We start from the raw sequence: 19,246 nt of genomic DNA, 5'->3' as shown, positions 1-19,246 counted from the left end.
AGAAATGCTGGTACATGGGATCAGCTGGGGAGGGCGAGGGGAAAAGAGAAGGGGGCCTGGGTGCTTTGTGTCCCCTGGGTGCCTTTGCACTGCACCTGCTGTTGGCTCGAGCAGGACCCCTTCCTCGTGACCTGCTGCTGCCCTCCCTGCCGTCTTTGTCCTGCGTTATTTGCCTGCTGGCAACCGCAAGAGGCTTTTCCGCAGCTGCCTGCTAGGGCTGGCAGAGAGCAACGCAGCCGTGAGCTGACAGCAGGGAGGGGGAAGTCGCTCTTGTTTCCTCTTTAAGGGGAAAAGCAGAAACACTGATTCACTTAGCCCTGCTCTGGGTGACAGCGCAGCACTGCCCCCTGCTCCTGCGGGAGCTCAGCACCCGGCTCTCCAGCTGCACCCCTGGCACCCAAAGCCGGGCCAGGCTGCCACAGTGTGGGCTGCCCCGTTCTGCCCAACTTCCACATCCTCGGCTCCCCTAGCCCATGGTTGGCAGCCAGGAAATAAGAAGAGGAGATGCTCCCCCCCTCACCAGAGAGCATCCCTGCCTGTGAAGCCCTGCAGCGTGGGGATGTAGCCACCCTGGGTCTGAGTATCCCACAATGCTGGCAGGGCTGCATTGGTCCAACCCTATGAACTTTCAGTTCCCGATCTGGGACCCTGACCATGGAGGCCCCCAACAGTTCAGGTCCTTCCACTGCTGTGGTCCAGCCACCTGCTCAACATGCTCCAGCCTTCAACGGCCTGGACCTGTGTGGCATCGGGGCTTGGCTAGGCAGTGCGATGGGTGCTGCTGCCAGGACACAGGCAGCAGGATATGCTCCAGGAACAGCCTCCTTGTTCCTGCTGGGGATGGGGTTCATCAGCAACCCTGGCTCTGAACTACACCGTGCAGAGGAAGAGGACCTTGCATTGCACATCGTCCATGCACCGTTGGAAGTGTATGGCCATAACGCCCTCCTAGGCAAAGGTGCTTCCCATTTCCTAATATAAATGTCACAGCAGCTTCGTATTTCCTGTGTCACCACTGCTGTTTGAAAAGGATTAGAAGGTGTGAAAGAGTCTGAGAAATATACAGTTCAGGTTGATTTTTTTCTCTTCAAAATGCCCTTGAAAATTTGATCACTCAACATTTCAGATTTATATCACCAAATTCAAAACATATTTTAGATCATTTTCCTACACTAAAAGCATACATCCAGTACGCCCTGCAGGCTCAGGGGGTCACCCGTTAGCATTCATATGGATTTTAGCAAAGCACTACCATATAAGCTCTCATCAAATCTTATTCTCAAAAATCAGCCTTGGTCTTCTGAATGAAGAAAGGCAAATAAAGCAGTGAAAGCAGCAAGTGCACGTGCTGGGATCTCACAGGGGCAGCGAAGAAAATAATTGGAAGGATCAGCTGACCTGACATTTTTGCTGATGTGAAAAGACACATCTGGGTACGACCTTGAGAGAACAAGCCATCGGCAAGCAGCAGCTTATCGAAATGGACAGATAACAAATAAAAGGGGATTAAGAGCAAACAGAATCAATAGAAAGGAAGAGGAAATTTGGTTTGCAAACATCATAAAGTCCTTGGCTGCTTTCTCCCCGTTCCCCTCAGCTCATGTCTCAATGTCAGGAGAGCAAGGAAAAAGCAAGCAAAGTTCGGGGCGTAACGTGGTGATGCAGCACAAATCCACAGTCATGTGTTGAGTACTGTAACAGCAGGGAAATGAACTGGACAGGCTTCGGAAGGGAAAGCCCAAAGGGCCAGCAGCCAGGATAGACTGACTCTGGTGATGTGCTCAGTCCCATCCAGCAAAGGCAGAGCCTGCAAAGAGCAGAGAGAGCGACAGGCTGCAGAGATGGATGGACTGGGGTGGGGCAAGGGGCTTCTCGTTCAAGAGGTCAGGTTAACAAAAATATCAGAAAAAGCAGAGGTTTCAGTGACCGGAGAGGAGACGAGTGGAGGTCAGTGTACAGCATCTGGGACAGTTGTACAAGAACAGGCCAAGCCCTGGTTGGGAAGAGCCCAGTGGGCACAGAGTGGGTCAGGCAGGGCCAGGGACCTCTGTTACCTCTGACATCGCCAGTGCCAGCTTCAAGCATGGGTGCAGGGGGAGACTGAATGGGTTTTCAGGTCAATCCTCTCCTTCTGTTATCCAGCGCAGGAGCTGCTTCCCTGAAACAGAGGAGAAGGTTAAGCACCTGAAGAGGAAGAACGCAGAGCTGGCGGTGATCGCCAAACGCCTGGAGGAGAGAGCCCGGAAACTCCAGGAGGCAAACCTCAAAGTCGTGAGTGTTGAGCCTCTGCAATGCTGGGATGGGAAGCTGGGCTAGGAGAGCATCTCACCGCTGGGACTTCTTGCTTGCTACTTCTATAGGAACAGAAAGCCCTCTTCTTTTCCCTTTACTTAAACCAGGCGAGGCCACATGGCAATCTTGCTTTGTACATCAGTAACAGGGCAGGAATCACAAAACTGAGCTGAGGGGACAGCTTCTGCTTATGCTTGGGGAGCTGGTTTTGAGCAATTTCCTCCTAATTGGTTTCTTGCTGTAAATGTGCCATCCTAATGTAAGGTATTAATTTAGGTAATTAGCTCAGCTTTCCCTGGGCTAGTCATAAAAATAATTCATCTGACTTCACTGAAAAGAAACAGGAAGTATTAGAATAAGAAAAGGAGTGTGGTAAGGCAAAACAGGAAGGGGTGAGATACTATGTTCTGCCCCATCCACACCTCACTAGCATTTTTGTGCAAGCTGCGTATTTTTTCTTTCTCAAACGGAAGAGCAGTTTGTTAGAAACCCTGTAGTTTCTGATACAGTGCGGGAGTGTTGGGAGATGGCTGAAGGACGTGGGATTTTGCAGACAAACATTTGCATGAGCTACCTAAAGGTAGCTTGCAGCAGTGTAAGGGAAAATCTCCAAATTTCCCATTCGAAGGAAACCTTTTTTTTTTTTTTTTTTTTTTTTTGGGGGGTGGGTGGGGGGAATTCAAGCCCTTTAGGATAGAAAGGAGAAGTGAAAGCTTTGCTGAAGAGAAGGTAGGGGATTTTCCTGATATTGCCTGCCCTCTCTGTCCCCAGGCACTGCACTGTCTGTCTGCCACAGGATTTTGGTACTTGCAGTGCAACAGTTGCTGCCAGATGGACTTGTCAGATACTGTGCTAAGAGAAATGATTTGCTATACATCTAACAGCTATGCAGACTCTCCAGCAACTACACAAATACCATTTCATTTTTTTTTTCCAAGTGAAACTTTGGAGTGGCTGCTGTTTGAGACCTGGGTGAGCCCTTGGAGAACCAACTGGCTGGCCCAGGTCTCCCCGCAGCTGAACACTTGGGTGGCCAAGGTTTGTAGAGAGGTGGGCTGGAGGCAGGACCAGGCAGCTGCATGCCCTGAGGAGCTGGGATTAATCTGGCAGCAGTTGGCTTCCATAACTGGTACACAGGTCCTGGGGAACCAGCTCAGGGTGCAGCTTCTGTGTGTGGGCGAGGTGCTCAGGAAGACCTGGGGAGAAGAAGTTTGCACAGAGGATGCCCTGATCCTGGTCAGGGAGGGGAGGGAGTCCCTCCTTGCAAATTTTCCAGGTTTTGTTCAGAGAAAAACTGCTGGATGGGGAGAGGCAGGGTGTGATAAACCTGGGGACGAGACGTGGCCTCACTGCCCGGAGGGCTGGGATGCACAGGGATGTGTGAGCTACCCACCCACTCAGCAGTGCTGGTACCCCCTGGGAGAGCTGGCCCTAGGGATGGGGACTCGTGCTGAGACCTGTCATCCTGGGGAGACTGCAGCTGGGCAGCATCATGCCCTGCCCAGGGCCTCTGCTCAGAGGCTGTGCCCAGCCTTCTGCCTGTCCCTGTCCCCTCTGCTCCCCACAACTTCCCACTTTTGCTCTCCCCTCCCTTCCAAGGGAGTGCGTGAAGCTGAACTGCTTCTTCTGCTGAACATCCCATCTTCCCCCAGCTGTGCTGGCCCTGACTGGGCTCTCTCTTGCCGCTCCCCTTTGCCTGTATCTTCCACCCATGCATGCTGTCCTCTTCCCCCTTGCCTTTCAAGGACCCCATAAAAGCCCCATTTCTCTTACCGTCTTGGCCGCCTTCACTCTTGCTCCCATGCTCGTCTTTCCCGCCACCCTCCTCTCCTTTCTGCTGTCCTCTCTTATCTTTCAGCCTTCATCCTGGCTTTCTCCTCCCCACGGCTGCTGTTGCCCTGCCTGCAGCCCTCTGTGCTGACTACGTATGCATTGGCCCAATCTGCTGAGCACCTCCTCCCTCCCACCTCCTCTCTGATCCAATTCTCCAAGAAGCCTTTCCTCTTTCCTCCCACTTTTCCATACACCTCTTGTTCTCCCCTGTCTGTCTTTCCATACACCTCTTGTTCTCCCCTGTTGGGGCTAGGCTGCATTTCTTGACAGTGGTCTCTGCCTGATGGTAGTTGGGGTGGTAGTCGATCAACACCAATGCATTTGGCTTTCTCTCTTGCTGCTCTCTCTGGTATAGGTAACTGCTCCAGTACCTCTAAAGGGTTCCAGCCTGGAGCTGTGTAAAAAAGCATTTGCCTGCCAGCGTGCCAAGGACCTGACAGAGCAAGCCAGTGCTCTCCTGGCAAAAGACAAGCAGATTGAAGCTCTGCAGCAGGAGTGCCGGGAGCTGCAGGCTAAGCTCATTGCAGGGAAGGTGAGAAACTTCTGGGACATCACGCAGTGGCTGGGTGAAAACAGTGCAGTAGCAGTGCTGGGAACCACGCTCCAGCAGTGTGAGAAGGACAGACTGAAAACAGAGTATTTGATGTGTTAGTTGGTATGGGAGAAGTTGGGTGAGTGTGTGGCCAAGATGGGGTCCAGACCCCTCCAGAACAGTATGTTGGGGATACTCCAGTTCTCACTTCATGAATTCATGGGTCTGAGCTGCCATTTTCAGCAGTGACCTAAAAGTCTGCCCCTGGAAAGCCCCCAAGAAGCCACAGATACAGGATGACCTTTCACAGCGCTAAACTTCAAGTGAGATGTAGAAGCAGGACTTCCTTTTAAGACATTCCTTTAAAAAGTAAACCAGCTGAGCACATTCCCAATAACCACTCTGAATCTCATGTCCTCAGCCGCAGCTTTCTGAGTGCTTACAGGTACAGTAGTGCGTATTTGTGTTCCTATTAGTAGGGGTACAAATCCTAAGATGAGGGTATGTGTCCATGAAACCATCTACAATGCTGATGCCTACGCCAGGGCCGGTTGCCTGTGTTCCCTTTAGCACCAGCACAGAACTTGCTGAAATAACTGATGAGATAAAAGGGTTAATTCAGCTCATCCTGAGACAGGTATCTAAAACTGCTTGGATGTGTCATTCCCTCGAAGCACTTATTCTCTGCAATGGCTCTGAAAGGAGCCTCTGCAGACATCTGAAGCTAGATAAAACAGTTCTCACTCAAGATGACTACAGCAATCTGTTCTGTGCATACCAGGTATGTCTGTTGTTCCTAAGCTGGAAACTTTTGGTGTAGGTCAGTTAACAAACTCTCATTCTCTCTTTTTCACCAATATGGTTGTGGTCAAGTGCAGCGCTATGTTCTTGCACCCAGCTGAGCTGAAAAAATACTTGCATTTCTACTTACTCTACCTCCAGTAATATTGAGGTGACAAATACTTCCTTGCTGAAAGCAGCTTTATTTCATTCCCTGAGCTCTCCATATGTTCGCTTTAACTACATGTTTGCAGGTAGATTCTCCCTCTTTCCCTAATGTAGGTGTAGTCAGGACAAGAATAATTGGGTGGTGTTTGCTCTTTGTAAAGAGCTGCCCCAGTGATCCCTTCTGGCATTAAAACACAGGAGAAAGGTATCCAGGTCTGCATGTGTCCTACAGTCTCACTGAGAACAAATTTCCTTCATGTCCTCATGACTGCTCGCTGCAACCCCCACAGAAGCAGGAACAGCCTCGCAAAGCTGTCTGATTTTCACAGCAGAGCATGCTCAGCAACCAACCTGAATCTGCCAGGGATAGGAGAGTAACAAACTGTAGAGGAATGTGACAAAGGCAGGAGAGCAAGACTCATTAATGGCCAAGGAAATACACATCGGTGTAATCCTCAGGGTTGATTTCAGCTTCTGCCGTGCTAGGGCATGGGTGACAACACTGGCTGGAAGATAGGACCGCCTGTTTAACCTGCCAAGGTACCAGCAACGGAGGGCATCAATAGACGAGCAGGGAATCTGCAGAGAAAAATTGCTCGAGAGGAACTCATTCCATCTGATCTTGTTTTTCCCATTTCTCTTCCAAGCAAGCTGCTCATTAAATTTTAATTCTCAGCTAGTTAAAATTCAAAATTCACCTAATCTGTCTGTAGCATGCAAAATGCATTATGCCAGTGAAGGGGTTTATATGCAGAGATACTATGTGCATGCTCAGAGTTTGTAACCAAATCAATTTTAATCTAGCATACTTAATTCTGCACAAATTTTTCAGTAGCTATGAAATGGATCTGCTCAGTTCCTTTCCAGTGGCAAGCCAACGTGCACACCGGACTGCAAAAGCATTGGCCTTGTTTTGCAAAGTTAGGACTCTCAGGATAACATGATTTCCTGAGATCATGCTCCGGTGATGGGTTTCCAACCAAGCCCTAGCACCAGCTCCCAGCAGGCTGCAGTTTCTTGCAGTGAAGATTCTTGGAAACAAGGAATTTCAGGGAATGGCAAGGCAGCTGCAGGGGACATGTATAATATGAGAGGAAATCTGAGCTTTTTCTACTCCCTTGTTCCCCCAGGCTCTGGAGGCTTTCTGTTGACAATAGCCGCCTTTTTTTTTTTGGTGGGGGAAGGGAGTTTTTTTATGCAGCCACAGTCAATTTTGTTTAAAGAACTATACCCTGATAGCCTGTACATGGGAGGGCCCAGCTGCTTGCTTCTTAAATCTGTAACCAGTTCCCATTAATGGTGCCTCAGTTTCCCCCTTGTAGCTTGAGAGCAACTATGTTTTTTGACTAAAATTGCATTTGCAAAGCACATACTATTTTTAGAGTGAATAAGAAGTGAACAGGGAAGCAGATTAAATTTGTCCTGGATACCAATTATGTATTGAATTCACTGGCTTAGGAGCTTTCCAGGGGAATGAGCAATGTCTCCTTCAGCAGCATATTTGTAAAGACAGGTTTTCATAACCAGCTTTTGTATGTATGTACAGACATGCAGGTACATGTTTTTTTCAGCTTCCTGAAATCTGTAAAAACCTGTGAAGAATTAACAAAACTGGTGACATATGCACACCTTTTTTGTGAGAATAAAATTGCACTGGTTTCCTTTAAAAGCTGCTGGCTCTGGGTACAGAGTGACCACTTGTGCTGAAGACAGGAGCCCATCTATCACTCTCTGATGAGGTTAGAAATCAAGAATGTTTAAAAAAATAAACATCCTGAGTCAGAACTTAACAAGTCTCAGATATTCTTCATTATTCCCAGCATTTAAAACTCTTAAACCACCCTGCGTGCATAGGGCTGCAGAGAATGCCAGAACCCACAATAAAGGAAACCAGCCGAGGCTCTTGTTTTGCTGGGAAATGAAATTTTATTATCCTGACGCGCTCTCTGCTGGCAAACACATAGAAAACACACGCTAGGCCCTTTTTAATACAGCTTCGCACTGGGATAATTGTAGAAGCATTACAGGCTAGTTTTCATCTGTGGATGAAATAACGTATTGAAATAAGGGATGCAAAATGACTGTTTTTGAGGCTTTGGAGATGCAGAAAAGTAAAACCTTTGTGCGCTGCATTACCTGTTTTTGCTGGTAGTCGTTCGGTAATGCTTTCAGTAGTTGTTCAGTAATGCTTTTGCAGCTTGTGTGTGAAATCACCACTGTGACCTGCTCCACCTTGTCAAGCTTGGCAGTGATACACCGCTGGCTTTGCATTTCCCACAGGATGACCCTCGCTGCCTGAACGTTGTAGAGTTTGACCGGCTGTTGCGGGAGTCACAGAAAGAAGTGCTGCGGCTGCAGAGACAGATTGCTCTGAAGAATTTCAAGGAGTGCCTGCGTTCCTCTAAAACCAGTTCAGGCAGCTCTCTGCCAAGTGCCACCGCCTGCTTGGGAGCAACACTCAATGCCTGCATCAAAGACTCCCTTCTACCAAAGGAGGCCCGCTCGGGAGACCCAGTGCTAAGAGTGGAAGCACACAGGAAGGTGAGACAAAGCGGGTCAGCGAGCTAAAAGTCTTGCGATTTCGTTACTGAATTAATTAACGTCCTCAGGAAGCTTGCGAAGAGGACGTGAGCGCCGCAGTCACCGTTGGCTGCGTTAGTTTTCCAAACGGCCTGCCCGAGCACCAAGCCTCGCCGGGCGATGGGACGGCGGCCGCTGCCGGCAGCCCCCCACCCCCGCCCCAGGCGAGGGCTCCGTGTCGGCGGAGCGGAGGGCCCTTTCCTCCGGGCTTCGCCTCCCGCCCAGGCGGCGCTGAGCAGCGGGAGCAGGGCCTGGCGGGCCCGGGCCGCGCCCCCCCGGCGGCCGCAGTGGTACGGCCCGCTAAATCCCCGCCGCGCCGCGCAGCCCGCAGGTAAGGACGGGCCCGCCGCGGCCACCCGCGCCGGGCCGGGGGAGCGGCCAACGGGGCCCGCAGCGGGCCTGGGGCTCCGGCGGGCAGCAGCTGCGGCGCGGCGGGGCTCGGTGCCGCGGGGGCGGGGCGGGGCGGGATGGCTCAGCCCGGCCCGGCCCGGCCCGGCCCCTCCGCTGGGGCCTCCGTGGCGGGGCCCTGCTGCCCGCGGGCCCCGGGGGAAGGCCGGGCCGCAGAGGGCCGGAGGCCGGCCCGAGCCGGGGATGGCATCGTGGGGTCCTCCCCGCCACCTGGTGGCTTTATCTTCCCGGGGGTTCACCCGGTTTCTGATTGAATTTTTCGGTACCCGTAGCGTCCTGGGGCGGAATTTCACGCCCGGAGTCTGTGCGGAGCGGCTGCTCGCGACTGCCAGCTGCTCGCGTTCATTGCCCCGCGGTTGTGCTGAATGTACTGAATATTCAGTCCGCGTTCATCTTTTCCAAGTGCCTTGTGACCTTTCTCCTGTATTCCTCCAGCCACTTTTTGTTTCGGTACTGCTGGGTTCTAGCCTCCTTCATTATTCAGCGTTAATCGTCTTTGTCTCCTTTCTTTGCACATTTTCTCTACTGTTTTTGTTCTGGGGGAAGCACTGCAGCGTGCAGTATCCCAGACCCTGTCACTGATTTATAGAGCGACATAATGAAGTTTTCTCTCCCTTTCCTAATAGATCTCTTTGCCTTTTTGTCTAAGCTTTGGGTTCTATTAAAACATCATTTCTTTAGCACCATGCTGTAATCTCCCAGTGTCATGAGACTCTTTTCACCGTTTGTGTCAATGCAGCATCAGTTCTTGGGCAGCACAGGTCCTGCTGCCTCTCCATTAGTCTTCTCATTTTTACCAGATATTTACCCGAGAGAAAACCTTCCCCCATCCTGTGGTGGCTTAGTGTCTGCAGACGCCTTTAAAAGTACTGTAGCAGAGTACCCAAGCAAACTGTACCTACTGAATCATCCTCACCCATTTTATAGATTTGGGGGTGTAGGAGGGGGTTGGTTTTTGTTTGTTTTTTCTTTTTCAAATATAGATTTGTTTGTTTTAAATACTTGCTTAATCTTTGTTGCAATTCCTGTGGGTTTGCCTGGAACAGATGTCAAATGTGCTAGTCTCTTTTTTCCCACGTCACCACTGGAATACTTTTAAAACTTGATATTTGCCACCTACCAGTTATTTTGTATTAAGGCAGTGTCAGAGAAGTGACTCAGTACATGTCCTTACTCAGTTACTACTGAAACGAGAGATTCAGTTAATGTACTCTTGGGTGAATATTGTCTAATCTTGGTGATTTGTTACTGTTTATTTTACTGGTCTCCACATTTCTTCTAGCAGACAGTTCAGTTTGATACAGATCCTCAGTTCTGTTCCTCACAGTTTGAGATTTCTGCCATGGTGAGCCCTCACCGCCTAAACTCTTCCATTATGAGGATGGACGTACAGGCTTGTCTGTCTTTTTTTTTTTTTTTTTTTTTTTTTGGTCCTGCTCTGCTGTTATCATCCTTGGACAGCCCTTCTGTACCTTGACGTTAAGTTGATCCTCCAGATTCTGTCAGATTCTTCTCATGACAGAGAACATGCATTTTATCCTTTCTCACAGCTGCTCTTCATTTCTCTGGTTCAGGGCAGCCTGTCCTCATTGTCAAAAGGTTTTCTCTCTGAAAAATAACAAGAAGACTAAGTCTGATAGCAGTAATTAGCAGGGAGTAAGGAACTGTTGCCAGTCTCACAGCTGAAACTGTAGCACAGAACACCCTGGGCTCAGTGGGTTGTGTTCATGTGGGCACAGTGGTGCGGCCCTGAGAATGAAGTTAGCCCTTGGGGCAGTAATCCCAGTTACTGCAGTTAAAATAAATGATTTCACTCTTCTGTCTCACTCCCTGGCACAGTGCATCAGGGCTGTATTCCACGACTTTCAAAGAACTTCCTCAGGATGTAAAGAACAAGCTTTGTTTCTAAGCGTCATTGGAAAATCCCTTTTCTCTGTTTTCCTGCTGATTTCTGTACTTCTTCGGGGTTTAGAAGTGATGCTTATCTCTGTTAAGTCCAATCATGATTTAAGAGGGATTTCTCTCATTGACAGTGCCGGCTTCAACAGCCTCCTGTTCCCCACTGCATGTCCCCACTACCCCTTCAGTTGTACTGCTGCAGTGGAGTGCTAGGGACTAGAGAACGCATCAGGATTAAAAGTGGCCTAGCAAACACAGCCTTCCTTCCATCTTGTTCTGTAACCTGCATCAGTTTTCTGGTCTACTCTGTGTGGTATTGTGCAGAGCTGCCCTGGCACAGCTGAGGGAAGGGACCACGGCTGGGAGGAACATGATTTAGGGGCAGGATTGCAGTGATGCTGCCTGGATGCCAAGGACAGAGCTTTCTAGAAAGCCTACAACATTTTTAATTTACTTTATTGCTTGCTTTAAACATTCTGGTCGTTTGCCAAAGCACGGGTAGTTCAGTGCCTGTTGTATGCTTGACTTAAACCAGGACATCCTGGATGTCTCATCGGCTGTACAGCCCCACCGTGCTGTCTCGATGGGCTCTGCCAGTGTGGGTGCACACTGTGGATAGCTCCGAGGGTGGAAAGCAGCTTTTCTCTGGTTATTTTCAACTGTTTTGCTGAACAGAATATTTGCACCTGGCTGATGCATTGAGCATCTTCCAGGCTCTGCTGTGAATGAGGTGGCACAGCTCCAAATCATAGCTCCCTTCATGGTGTGTGCCAGTCTCGTTTACCAGTTGTCTGATGCGGTGATGAGTCTGGGTTCTGCAGAAAAATAGCAGTATATGAGCATGTGGCTGGGGGGATTGTCTTTGTTCTTGGGAGGAAATTAGGTCCAAGCAGGCAAATTTAATTTTCTAAATTTTGTAGGTTGACTGTAATTAGGGATTTCATCATTTTATTTAACATTTTAATGAGAAATGTTTACAAGCAAGCAGATTTGCCTTGTATATTTGTTTGTGAGAGGATGGCTTGTTAAGCATAGTGCATGTTACTGGTACAGTAGGTATCAAACCTTAGGTGGCATCCACTAGCGTTCCTTGGGACCTTACTTCATTAAAGCTGATTAAAATGCAATGTTTGCAGTTTGTGAGGAAGCAAAATTTTCGTGGGGGCGGGGAGAATATAGATTTGAAACTTAGTATGTGCCAGATAGTTTAAAAATAAAGATCTCAACACGTGGGAATTCCAGAGTTAAATATTAACCCAAAGCCTTTCAAGTTCCAAGTGAGACTGAGGGGTTTAGTTAGTTACCTTAGTCCCAAAGGGTGGTTCCACTGGCAAAAATAATGTTTTTACAAAACGTTTGAAGGCTTCTGAGAGCTGGGGCTCATAAGGCACCATGGCCTGGGTAGAGGATCTCAAGATTTCCAGCTGCTGGTTGGGTCTTGATCTGCCAGACCAATGTCACCCTTGTTCCAGGGGTGCTAAGAAATCTGTGAGCCTTGCTGCAGGATGGTGGTTTCAGGATTTTTCCTATTTCAAGCACCAGCTCTGCAGCAGAAAATCTGCAAGCTTTGATAGCCCAGGCTTGTAGTCTCGTATTTTTCTGGGTTTCAGCAGTGGAACCATGAATATAGTTGTATTTAAAACCAGAGTTTCAAGTCTGAAATAGGTAAGAGGCAGCAGGTGTAGTGCTGGGATATTCTCTTAATAACTGACTATAAAGGGAGCTCAGACTTACTAACATAGATCTGTCACAGATCCCTCAACGCTGTAGATGCTCAAAGTGAAATGAGAAATTCCACTTCTGATGGCAGATAGATGAAGGTTAGAGGCTGAGATGGAGTCACAAAGTCCTCCTGCTTCTTCACCGTACGAGTTGGATTTGATGATCCCAATCTCCTGTCCCTAAAACCATTTATCAAAAATAACTTTAAATTCAATATTTAAATGTTGCCCTCTTTCTTCAGTTTACCTCCCGCCTTACCCTCCTGTCAGGGATTACTCTGGCCAGACAATGCCAGGTCAGACATCAGTTGAGAGTGAAAATTCAGAGGATTAAAGGTGTGTTTGTAGCCCAGATTAAAAGGTATTCTGTTAGAAACTTGTGTACAAAACAGGGAAAAAAAAAACAGCTTAGAAATTCCTGAGGTGTGTAATACAGTCTCTTGTGAAACTTTGTCACTAGGCCATAAATAAAAAATAGATTTTTTTCCCCATATTTTTAGTAGTTCTTCTGAAGTTGTTTTTGACTGATTTTCTTGTATTCCGAGATCTTCACTGATTTCTACTTTCTGCAGTTTGTGAGGGTTTTGTCCTCCCATCTGACCATCTTCCTGCTGTGTTTATTGTTTTGGAGAGGGCCATGGAAGGTGTTGCTAATGCCTCTCATTGAAACTTCAGATGAGGCACGAAGGGGAACTCAAACCCGAGAGCTTCCTAGAATCCACCATTGCACGTGGGTGGTTTAGTCAAGCTGGTCTGAGTGGCACTGGGCTCCAGAACCTGCCCAACACATGTCTCTGTCTGGTGGCTGACTGGTCCCTGTTGTGACATCAACCTTTCTAATCATAAATTCTGGAGAAAATCAGAAGTTTTCATGTGGGATATTTCTGTCTTACGTGGTACGGCCAGGAGAGTGTCTTCTCCCTTAGCGCGTGTGTTGTGAGGTGGGCTCTGTTCTCCTGACTGTCCCTGAGCTCTCTGATACCTTGCTTGCTTTCCAGGTGGAACCAGGTGTGCTACCATTGGGTGCTGCCTCTGAAGGACATGAAAATTTCCCTCCTAGAAATGCAATAACAGACCCAGACAGCAGCCATCAGATTCAGCAGCTGGTGAGTTGTTGCCCTGTCTGTGGGTGCAAGAGGGGTCTGTGCGTATTGGCACTTCCCTTCCAGAATAAAACCAGTCTGGTTTTAGGTGAAGGAGTGCAAAGCTTTCTTGCGGTTTTCACCCATAAGATCCAGGCAGAGATTTGGGGGACTGAAGTCTTTTCTAGGCACAAGCTACAAAGGCTGTCTCTGCACTGAGAGTGCTTCTGCGAGACATCGCCTGGTATTGTGCTAAATCTTAGGTGAGCTGGTGGGGGAATGCATCAGACTAAAATGAGAGGAAACCATGCCAGTAGATTCTGTGATGTGTTTAGTTTAGTCTTATCTGAACTGGGAAACGGATGTGACTAACTTGGGACAGATGTTGTGAGGAATATGGCCCTTGTGAATTATTCCAGCAAACTAGGACAGTTCACAGTGAAGTTTAGCCATTCTTTTCTATCTGGGGAACCAAGAGTGATCGCAAGTAACTATAGATAAAGGTACATAACCAGACAATGTCTGCTCTTTGTTAGATGTCATTTGGATTAGAAGAAGAGCTAGTTTAGCACGGCTGTTGTTTCAGGCTGAATATTCTGCACAACTCTGTCTTCTTGTTCCTCACATCTTGTCCTTCATCCTATCCTACACAAATAGGGACAATCTTTGCAAACGGGCAATAGAGAACTGTTTCCAGAAGTTGAAAGGGTTGAGAAAGAGAGGAGTAGCTGTTTTACTTAAAAAGTTTTTTGGTTTACTATGTTTTTAGAAAAATCTCCCTAGGTTTGTATATTATTTATGTTTGTAAAAGAGTTTTCCTTAAGAAAATAGGAAAAGCTAATATAGCATTGGGTCTGAGAAGCAGAGCCTGAATTTCTTACGCACTGTAAGAACATGGACTTAGTGATCTATTTATTCTTGTTTCGTGCAGGAATTTGAACTCAAGAAAAAACGCAAAAAATGTGAAAACCTTGAGCATGAAGTGAGGAAAAAACATAAAAGATGCAAAGAACTCGTAAGTGTTCTCATTGCCTAGTGTTGTGAATCTAGTGGTAGAATAAGATCTAGGTTGTTGTGTGGTTCTCTTGGGTTCTGTTTGTTTATTGCAGTAAGGAGTTGCCAGTCATCTTCTTAATCTGAACAGTGTCACAAATTCTGGGCTTCAGCCCTTGAAGCTGGAGCTGTTTATTTAGTCTTTCAGCTAGTTGTGGGTTGGATAAAGCTACGTAAATCACTGGATGAAACTCCATAGCCTTTGCAAGTGTGGGGAGATGCTTTCTGTTTTCACATGTACTCCAGGCAAGCATCAAAAGATTTCTGCATCTTGAGAAGGTAATTGCACATAATTTTCTTGTGCTTCTTATTTCTTGGATGAAACCTTGCCTCTTTTCCATTTCATGGAGGTTTTGCAGGTCATATCACAGCATCCAGATTTCTCCCTTCTGTTTCTACCTTGCTGAGCAGCTCTGGTGGTATTAATGACTACCACAATGTAAAGTTTCGTCAAGGGGTGATGACCCTTTGAATAGTTGTTTTGCCTTTTGCTCAAATGTCAGTCCTACATGTCCATGATGCATAGCTCACTGTTTGGATAAGTATGGGGTGTTTAGGGAATAAGTTTGTTGTTATATGTTGTTAGCAGATTTTTGAGATCAAGAAGGGACCAAGTCACCTTGAAGGACTGGGATTGAGACTCTCCAGTACAGGGTATTAGCTCTTGGAATATCCAGAAAATATGTGAAAATATTTCCTTAAAACTGTGTGGTCTGGGAATGTATGTATGTGCGTGTGTCTCTGTGGAGTCACTTGTAATTATGAAACTCTCAAATTCCTCTGATGCTGTAAGGGCTGTAGGTGGACTAGACTTGCATAACTCAGTAAGTGTCCATGGCTGCCTGCCTGCTCAGAGACATAAAATTCTTCTTCCTCTACTGAAATTTGTAGAGAAGACTGCAATGTTGAACCAGCAGTGAAACTTGATGAATTGTCGGTAGAGATAGAGTTCTAGACAGAAGTAGACAAGGAAATGTCTTTCTTATTCTGCAGTTTGAGGTTATATAAATGAGAAAAAGCAACTTATGAGACCTTCTGACATGGGGCTGGTATCTGCCTGAGCAGTGCTGCACACTGTTACCTTCCACTGCTCAAGCAGCATCCTGCCAGCATCCTGAACCATCAGTCAACAGGAACAGTGGAGTCATGCTGCAGAAAAAGGTGGGGGAGTTAGTCTGAGGACCTTGGAGTGGTAACACCTGCTGTTTCTGGACAGGAGATCCAACTGCAGGAGATACAGAGTGAAAATGCACGACTGGCTGAAGAGAACTTGCAGCTGAATGAGAAGGCTGGATGGGCAGGACAGGTAAAAAGCAGTATTTTTGTTTGTCAGATGGAGCATTACCTTCCATAAAACCTTTCTGAGATGAACTAAGAGTCATCATGTTGCCACCACGCATAGGTCTTCCAACATATTTAGTAATTGTTCTAAGTGGAAGCATTTTTCTTTACTTGGTAATATGCATTGCAAGTAGTCATCAAGCCGTAGTGCACTACAGAAACAAAATATATTACTGGAACCTCCTATAGTAAGAGGAGGAGGTAAATGCAGTTTCAGCAGGTTATCGTGTCTTTCTGCACAGTTCTCTGGTTAATCCCACTATCTAGAATGAAAAAAACAAGCTCTCAGAGCTTGTGTGTTTTGTTAGTATCTCTTCAGTAAATAACCTCTTCATATCCCAATTCCTTCCCCCCGCAAAAGAGAACCTAGTAGGAGAAATGGTATGTGCATATAAATATGGGAGTATTTGTTCTGAATGGAAGACAGAGGGAGAGGAGGTTGATGATTTTGGTGTTACAAGTAAGAAGCAGGTCTGCAAAATAGCATACTATGGAAATAAATTGTCCTCCATTATTTATACAACAAATACCTATGGCTACATGTGCTAATTGCCAATCCTTTCTCTTCAGGTTGAATCCGAGAATGCTGACCTGAAGTTGCAGGTTGTTTTGGTTACTAAGGAACGGGATTCAGTAATTCAGACAAATCAAGGACTTCAAACCAAGCTGGAGAATCTGGAGCAGGTGCTGAAGGTCAGTAGGCTGGAAGGACTGTCCAGATGCTTAGTGCTGTTTTTGGATGGCACGGGTTGTCTCTTTGCTTTTTTTTCTTTTTTTTGTCTGTTCTTTAGATTTGGTGCTTCTGCTGGGGGTTCTGCCATGCAGGATCCTGTGACATGGCCTTCCAAAGGGAGCAGAGGGACTTGGGAAAGGCTGCTGCAGGGACTTGGGTGGAAGGGGAAAATAAGGTGGTCATCACTGATTTTAGGATTCTCTTTGACTGCGTTGCTCTGGCTTGCGGCAAGAATTTCTTACTTTCTCCTCTGTTTAATGATGATGCGAGATACAGACCATGTTTTGACTCCATGGCTCATGGCAGGACACAGGACAATATTTCAGTAACATTGCCCATAAACTGTCTGTGAATTGTTCTTAAACTGTCTGTGAATTGTTCTGCAGCACATGAGAGATGTGGCTGAGCGAAGGCAGCAGCTGGAAGCCGAACACAAGGAAGCGCTGCTAGTCCTGCAGGAGAAACAAGAGGAAGTCAGACGGTTGCAGCAGGTATGCAGTGTGTGAGGGAACGGATGTTTTATTCTCTGAATTCCCAGAAGAGCTGGGACTCCTGCACCTTGTTGCTTGGAGGGGCAATGTATGGAGGAGCTATATGTGAGTCTACTAAAGTAACCCAGGGAAGAGTGTCTGCGTCTAGGTGAACTCGTACCTGAGCAAATTGAGGGGCTTTTCTCATGAATGATCTCCCACTGCTGTTTGTCCATAGACCAAAGATGCCTTCAGTCTATGATGTGTCTTAAAGCTATAATAGTGTCTGTCAGGGTGATGATGATAGTAGAAGTGAGTTTAGGTAGACTGCTTTCTTATTTACTCTCTTATTTCTTAGGCACAGGCAGAGGCAAAAAGGGAACATGAAGGAGCAGTACAGCTTCTAGAGGTAAGACAAAATAAAACAAGATGGTTTAGTGGCTGCAGAGTTGGTATCTTTTGTTCTTAATGTCAGTTTTCTTGATGCCCTGGATTGTATTGGTTCTTAAGCAAAATGTGATAAAGTATTGACTTGACACAAAATGTTACTGCTGTGTACAATTACTGGTTGTGCTGGCAGAGTGTAGTCACTGGGGTGAGAGTTTTGTGTGGTTAAATCGTAACTTATTCGGTCCTCAAATAGGTTATTTCATCCAGACCCTGCCCAGCAACTCTTTCGGGGGTACGTTAAGTAACCAACCTCAGATCTGCCTGTTCCATTTCCAGGGTCATCTGCAGGGAGGAGGAATACTTGTGTCCATGTTATTTGATATATTTTTTTGTGTGTATAGGTTCTATGCTTTTTGTTGGAGAAGAAAGGAGAATTGTGTCCTTTGCCTGAGGATAATGAGTGATGACGTTTGAGGCAGTGCCCTTGACCCATTTGCTAGTCTGAGACCAGTTGTGTGAGTGCTGTGACATCTGCACAGAATGTGCTTTGCCATGGTGGCAGACAGCTTAATGATGCAGGCTGGCAAATGGGATGAGCACTGTTTTGGTTTGCATTGTCTCAGTGGTTAAGATTACTTAGGAGAAAACCTTGGCTGTGGATTCCTGGAACTGTAAATGCAAAGCACTAAACCCTGGAACTTGATGTGACAATTTGGTGGCTGCCTGAGAGTGGGGCTAGGTGTGATGGCTCATGGAGCAGCTTCTGCTCTGTCTGTCCACTGAGGCTTTCTGAGTACTAAAATATCTGAGAAAGAGCAGAGTGCCTCATTGTACACCTGGACATTGAGACCTCTTACTAATGAGGCTGTGGCCGTGTCTATAGTGGTGACATACAGTCAGAGATGGCAGCCTGAATTGCTTATGTTGACCAGTGTGCAACAGCTCTGCGGTTGTTAGGAGCCCAGAAGAACTGAGCAAGATGGTAAGTTTCCTTTATCCATAAGATTGTTCCATGTCTGTAAATGGCATCTCCTCTGAGTGGGCATGACCTGTATCCGAACTGGAGATCCTAAGAGTGCTGGGCTCCTAACTAGATGGCACTGAAGTTGTTGCAAGCTGGGTGAATATTGAAGGGAAGTGACATTATATATTGTCCCATTTCCATGTTCTTTCTGGGACATCTACTTTTGGCTGCAGAGACAGGATCAGGGTTGGTATGTGTGCTACTCTTACATCAGTTGGTATTTAGCTGGCTTCTTAGCAGCCTTTAAGGCAAGGGAGGTTTGATACTTGGCAAATGTTTTCTGAACTAATTCATCGAAGGATTGGAGCAGCCTCTCAGGTTTAAAATAGACATCTACCCACGTTGGGCAAAAAGGGGGCAGTTGTTTTGTTCAGTTTGAGTAGCTGGTCATGCTCTTCCACAAGGGCCTCATCAGTTCTTCTTGCTTTCGTATTTCTGGTACAGAATTACTTTATAAGTCAGTGACACCAGGTGGGCAAAAAGAGAGAGAAATTGTCATTGAAAGCTAGTTTAATGTGGAGCAACAGTTGTTTAAACAACTGAACTATAGTCATAGTCCTTCCAGAATATCAGTGTAGGGGCCAGATATGGGGTTGGGATTACTTAACACTTCATATTGTCATTTTAGATGTGTTTGGATTGCTTTTTGATGTAATATTAATAAAGAACGGGTGTGGTCCATTCCTCTTTTGGAAGAGTTCAGTCAGATGGTTGTCCTAAGTGGAGTCTTCCTCTTTGGAGATGTTCAAAATCCAAAGAGACTGGGTTCTCAGCAGCCTGCTTTAGCTGACTCTGCTTTGAGCTGAGGGGCGTTGGACTAGATGATCTCCAGAGCTGCCTTCCAACTTCAACTACTGTGTAGCTCTGTAATAGGGAAGTGATGGGGATGAGTAGAGGTATGGGGTCGTTTCTGCTAAACCACAACAGTGAGGAAATGCTA

At 46.9% G+C, this 19,246-nt stretch overlaps 1 protein-coding gene across 1 annotated transcript in view; it reads left to right on the top strand.

Moving 5' to 3' along the window:
• Positions 1-1,937: 1,937 nt before the first annotated feature.
• TSPOAP1 (TSPO associated protein 1) overlaps positions 1,938-19,246 on the top strand; it is a 55,393-nt gene continuing 38,084 nt past the window's right edge. The window contains exons 1-9 of the mRNA XM_035559213.2: positions 1,938-2,271; positions 4,481-4,657; positions 7,886-8,146; positions 13,212-13,319; positions 14,227-14,310; positions 15,565-15,654; positions 16,260-16,382; positions 16,809-16,913; positions 17,251-17,301. Coding sequence (XP_035415106.1) covers positions 16,812-16,913; positions 17,251-17,301 — 153 coding nt within the window. The 5' untranslated portion in view covers positions 1,938-2,271; positions 4,481-4,657; positions 7,886-8,146; ... (3 more) ...; positions 16,260-16,382; positions 16,809-16,811. The remainder of the gene's footprint in view (positions 2,272-4,480; positions 4,658-7,885; positions 8,147-13,211; positions 13,320-14,226; positions 14,311-15,564; positions 15,655-16,259; positions 16,383-16,808; positions 16,914-17,250; positions 17,302-19,246) is intronic.

Source organism: Cygnus atratus, chromosome 20, assembly GCF_013377495.2.
Source record: "Cygnus atratus isolate AKBS03 ecotype Queensland, Australia chromosome 20, CAtr_DNAZoo_HiC_assembly, whole genome shotgun sequence".
NCBI classification, from domain to species: domain Eukaryota; kingdom Metazoa; phylum Chordata; class Aves; order Anseriformes; family Anatidae; genus Cygnus; species Cygnus atratus.
This window is presented reverse-complemented; position numbering and strand designations above follow the sequence as displayed.